General features: G+C 47.2%; 1 protein-coding gene across 1 annotated transcript in view; it reads right to left on the reverse strand.

Moving 5' to 3' along the window:
- The window catches only part of ubtfl (upstream binding transcription factor, like), a 17,418-nt gene extending 13,818 nt beyond the window's left edge, over positions 1-3,600 (reverse strand). Inside the window, exons 1-2 of the mRNA XM_055151979.1 lie at positions 3,448-3,600; positions 1,128-1,198 (exon numbers count right to left, since the gene is read on the reverse strand). Of these exons, the coding sequence (XP_055007954.1) occupies positions 1,128-1,167 (40 nt within the window). The 5' untranslated portion in view covers positions 1,168-1,198; positions 3,448-3,600. The remainder of the gene's footprint in view (positions 1-1,127; positions 1,199-3,447) is intronic.
- Positions 3,601-4,756: the final 1,156 nt, after the last annotated feature.

Below are 4,756 nucleotides of genomic sequence, written 5' to 3' on the forward strand. Positions count from 1 at the left end.
CACACACACACACACACACACACACACACTGAAACACACACAGAAACACACACACGATTAAAAACACACACACAGTCCTCACGACTCCACTCTTCTGAAACACACACGCATGATTAAAAACACACACACACACACACACTGAAACACACACACAGAAACACACACACACACACGATTAAAAACACACACACACACACACACATGCTCAGAAACACACACACACACCTCGTGTGTCAGGGACCCTCCTGTGTGTCAGGTGCGGTCTCGTGTGTGTCAGGTGTGGTCCTGTATGTGACAGGTGCGGTCCCGTGTAGGGATGGGCATGATTAGTCGATTAATCGATAATTGGTCATTAAGAATTTCATGGATTCCGTTGATTTTACTGGACAAACTGAATGTATGTGTGTGTGTCGTGACCAAACAGGTGTGTACATGTGTCTCTGCATCAGAAGGAGCGAGACACAAACAGTGGGTCAGTCTGTAACGAACCGAAGCACAAATGTGGATTTAACCAGGATTTGTAGAAGAAATTCCACACTTTCCGTTGCGTTGGGACAAGTGTGAGTCCATGTGCACAGTGGATAAAGCAGCACATATGTTTCTGTGTCCAGTGGGAAAAAGTTTTTCCAGGTGAGAGTCGCTCAATGTGGATGACGAGGCCCCGCCCCCCTCCCCCCGTACGCTGTCCTGGTTTTGACAAACACAAATCTGGTCACACTGACCTGTATTCACCTGAGTCATGTCTTTTAATCCAACACAAGTTGAACCACATCAGCGACACAAGAGCTGGAGTTTTATCTTCACTTAGTTTATGTAAATTAGTGATGTGGTTTTAAGTTTTGTTTCTGTGAGATTTGAACAAAACTGAATTAAACACATTATAATGTCAAACAGCTGATGTGGATCTAGAGTCGTTATGTTTATATGTCGTAAAGTTGAATTTATTGATGCAGATTAGTGCAGATAGTAATAATAATGATGATCATTTTAATAGAAAAACATTCATGATTAATCGATAATCGATCGTTAATTCTTCCGACGATCGATTAAGAAAATTTCATCGAATGCCCGTCCCTAGTCCTGTGTGCGACAGGTGCGGTCCTGTGTGCGACAGGTGCGGTCCTGACCTGTGCTGCTGGTCGCAGAGACGCTGCTGCTGCCGTTCATGTTCACCTGCAGCAGGCTCCTCCCCCTTCACCTGGACACACACACACACACACACACACGTTTAATCTGAATTCAAATCTTGTCGTTGTAGTTTCCATGTAAATAATAATAATAATAAAATCATAATAATAATAATAATAATAATGATGATGTTTTGTTGTTGTTTGGTGTTAAAATGTTAAATGTTTATTTGGTGTGTGTGTCTGTGTCTGTGGGTCTGTGTGTGTGTGTGTCTGTGTGTGTGTGTCTGTGTGTGTGTGTGTGTGTGTGTGTGTGTCTGTGTGGTGTCTGTGTGTGTGTGTGTGTGTGTGTGTGTGTGTGTGTGTGTGTGTGTGTGTGTGTGTGTGTGTGTGTGTGTGTGTGTCTGTGTGTGTGTGTGTGTGTGTGTGTGTGTGTCTGTGTGTGTGTGTGTGTGTGTGTGTGTGTGTGTGTGTGTCTGTGTGTGTGTGTGTGTGTGTGTGTGTGTGTGTGTGTGTGTGTGTGTCTGTGTGTGTGTGTGTGTGTGTGTGTGTGTGTGTGTGTGTGTGTGTGTGTGTGTCTGTGTGTGTGTGTGTGTCTGTGTGTGTGTGTGTGTGTGTGTGTGTGTGTGTGTGTGTGTGTGTGTGTGTCTGTGTGTGTGTGTTGTGTGTGTGTGTCTGTGTGTGTGTGTGTGTGTGTGTCTGTGTCGTTTGTTCGTAAGAAAAACAAAAAATCAACTATTTTTTTCATTATTTGTCTCCAAAATCAAAAAGAAAAAAAAGAGAGAAAATGATTCAATGATAGTATTTGTAGTAGTAGCAGCAGTAGTAGTATTTACAGTAATAGTAGTAGTAGTAGTAGTAGTAATAGTAGTAGTTGTAGTAGTAGTAGTAGTATTTACAGTAGTAGTAGTTGTAGTAATAGTATTTGTAGTATTTACAGTAGTAGTAGTTGTAGTAATAGTATTTGTAGTATTTACAGTAGTAGTAGTTGTAGTAATAGTATTTGTAGTATTTACAGTAGTTGTAGTTGTAGTAATAGTATTTGTAGTATTTGCAGTAGTAGTAGTTGTAGTAATAGTATTTGTAGTATTTACAGTAGTAGTAGTTGTAGTAATAGTATTTGTAGTAATAGTATTTGTAGTATTTACAGTAGTAGTAGTTGTAGTAATAGTATTTGTAGTATTTACAGTAGTAGTAGTTGTAGTAATAGTATTTGTAGTATTTACAGTAGTTGTAGTTGTAATAGTATTTGTAGTATTTACAGTAGTTGTAGTTGTAGTAATAGTATTTGTAGTATTTACAGTAGTTGTAGTTGTAGTAATAGTATTTGTAGTATTTACAGTAGTAGTAGTATTTGTAGTATTTACAGTAGTAGTTGTTGTAGTAATAGTATTTGTAGTAATAGTATTTGTAGTATTTACAGTAGTAGTAGTTGTAGTAATAGTATTTGTAGTATTTACAGTAGTAGTAGTATTTGTAGTATTTACAGTAGTAGTTGTTGTAGTAATAGTATTTGTAGTAATAGTATTTGTAGTATTTACAGTAGTAGTAGTTGTAGTAATAGTATTTGTAGTATTTACAGTAGTTGTTGTTGATCTCAGCTGAACAAAAGGGAAAAGGAGCTGTTCACTTGATGACATCACGAGGTGGAACAGAGAGTTTGGAGCTTTGCAGATCAGAAAAACACGTGACTCAGGAGCCTCAAGTCCCGCGGGGTCCGGGAGTGAGCCGCGCACGGAGCCGTGACGGAGCCGTGACGGAGCCGTGACGGAGCCGTGACGGAGCCGTGACGGAGCCGTGACGGAGCCGTGAGCCCCGCGCGCGCCGGGGCCCAGGCGCCGCTGCTGCCGCTGCCCGGGCAATGGCGCTCCTCCCCCGGCAGGAGTCAGCACCGTCTTCCGCTGACACCGACGACCCGAGACCCGCACTCTCCACCTCCGACACTCGGTGTAAAAAACCCACATTTACAATCATTTACCCCGAAAATGTCCCGTGTTAGTGCTTTAGAGGTTGGTGTGTTTGGAGCTAACGCGAGCTCCATCCTGCAGCAACACTCGCTCTGGAGTTAAAATGTAGAAAATAAAGCACGAGTCCGTGTTTATTGTTGGTCGTAAATGTAGTTTTTTATTGGACAGTCGTGACGTGACTTGGTCTTTCGTCTGTTTTCGTGGATTTGTGGGAGTTCGGGTCTTAGCGGGGCGTCACACTGCAGCTGCCCCACAAGCCTGCACCACGAAGCCGCCATGAAGGCTCCGAGGCCGCGGGGACGAGCCGCACAAAAAACCCTAAAATGTCCCAAAAATCACAACCAGATACTCACCTCCGGCTCCAGGCAGCGGCGGCACCGCGTCTGCACCGCACCGGGCTCGGATGCACCGTTCCGCGGCTTTCTACGTGCCTTTTTCTCCGCCGTAAACCCCGGGGAGTCAGTTCGAAATGGATCCGACAAAAGGAGCGTCTAGTCCGGTATGAAACTCCGCCCAGCGCCGCAGGGGGAGGAACTCCGGGGGAAAACATGAGCACAAAGGCGGAGGATGAAACCAGAGACAGCGGCCAAAATTCCAGCCAAGCGCCGCTCAAAACGCGCCTTTGTGCCGCCGGACAATTCCACTTTAAACGTGCGGCTCGGGTTTTGCAGGGAGCCGCGGTGTGAGAGAGTCTGTCCCGCTGACGCGCACCTGGTCCGGGGCCAGATGCTCCGGAGAGGACCGGGGCTCGGAGACCTGAGGCCGACTGAGGTGACGCGAGAGGCGGCGTGTCCTGCGTGTCCTCCGCATTGTCCCGGAAAAGCGCAGGGTGGAACATGTCTCTGCGGTGATTGACGGAGGAGCGTGTCCCCGTGTCCCCGTGTCCTCGTGTCCTCGTGTCCCCGCACAGCTGCCCGCATCCCCGTGGCATCCTGCCCGCCGACAGCGCTCCCTGCTCCGGCTCACAGCGGCTCCCCTCCGCGGCTCACAGCGCAAGGAGCGGGGGCCCCTCTCCGCCGCGCCCGGCTCCGGAGAGCGGGCACCCGGGGCACAGGCTCCGGAGCGCGGGCAGAGGCTCCACCTGTCCCGGGGCTCGGGTGCGGCTCACCGCGGCTCACCGCGGCTCACCGCAGCTCCGCAGGTTCACACAGAAACACTCAGAGCTCAGGAGGTTTGAGAAGTTCACAAGAATCCAGAGAAGACCGAGCTCCAGGGGCCGCTCCGTGTCCCGCTCCGTGTCCCACTCCGGCCCCCGGCTCCGTGTCCCGGTTCTGTCCCGGTTCTTTCCCGGTTCTTTCCCGGTGCTCTAGAGTAAGTGGAGTGAGTGGAGTGAGTCCGGTGTGTGGTCAGACTCGGGCCGGTGGTTCAAACAGGTGATGTGCTGGTGTGGTGTGGTTGGTGTGGAGAGCGCCACCTGCTGAGGAGGAGCTTCACCTCGCACCAAAACAAACAAACAAAAAAAAAAAAAAAATCAACTGTTCCTTGAGTTGAACGGAGTAAAACAGGAGAAAGTCACAGAGGCTCAGATTCAAAACTGGACTAAGACTTGGACCAAACTAAATATTGATAGAAAAACATGAACATCGTCTTCATGTTTCTGTTTGTAAATTTGTGATGTTTCAACTTTTTCTCATTCAAATAAAAGTTTAACAAAAGTTTTGC

This window comes from Boleophthalmus pectinirostris, unplaced genomic scaffold, assembly GCF_026225935.1.
Source record: "Boleophthalmus pectinirostris isolate CB_2022bp ecotype Guang Dong unplaced genomic scaffold, ASM2622593v1 HiC_scaffold_16, whole genome shotgun sequence".
Lineage (NCBI taxonomy): Eukaryota > Metazoa > Chordata > Actinopteri > Gobiiformes > Gobiidae > Boleophthalmus > Boleophthalmus pectinirostris.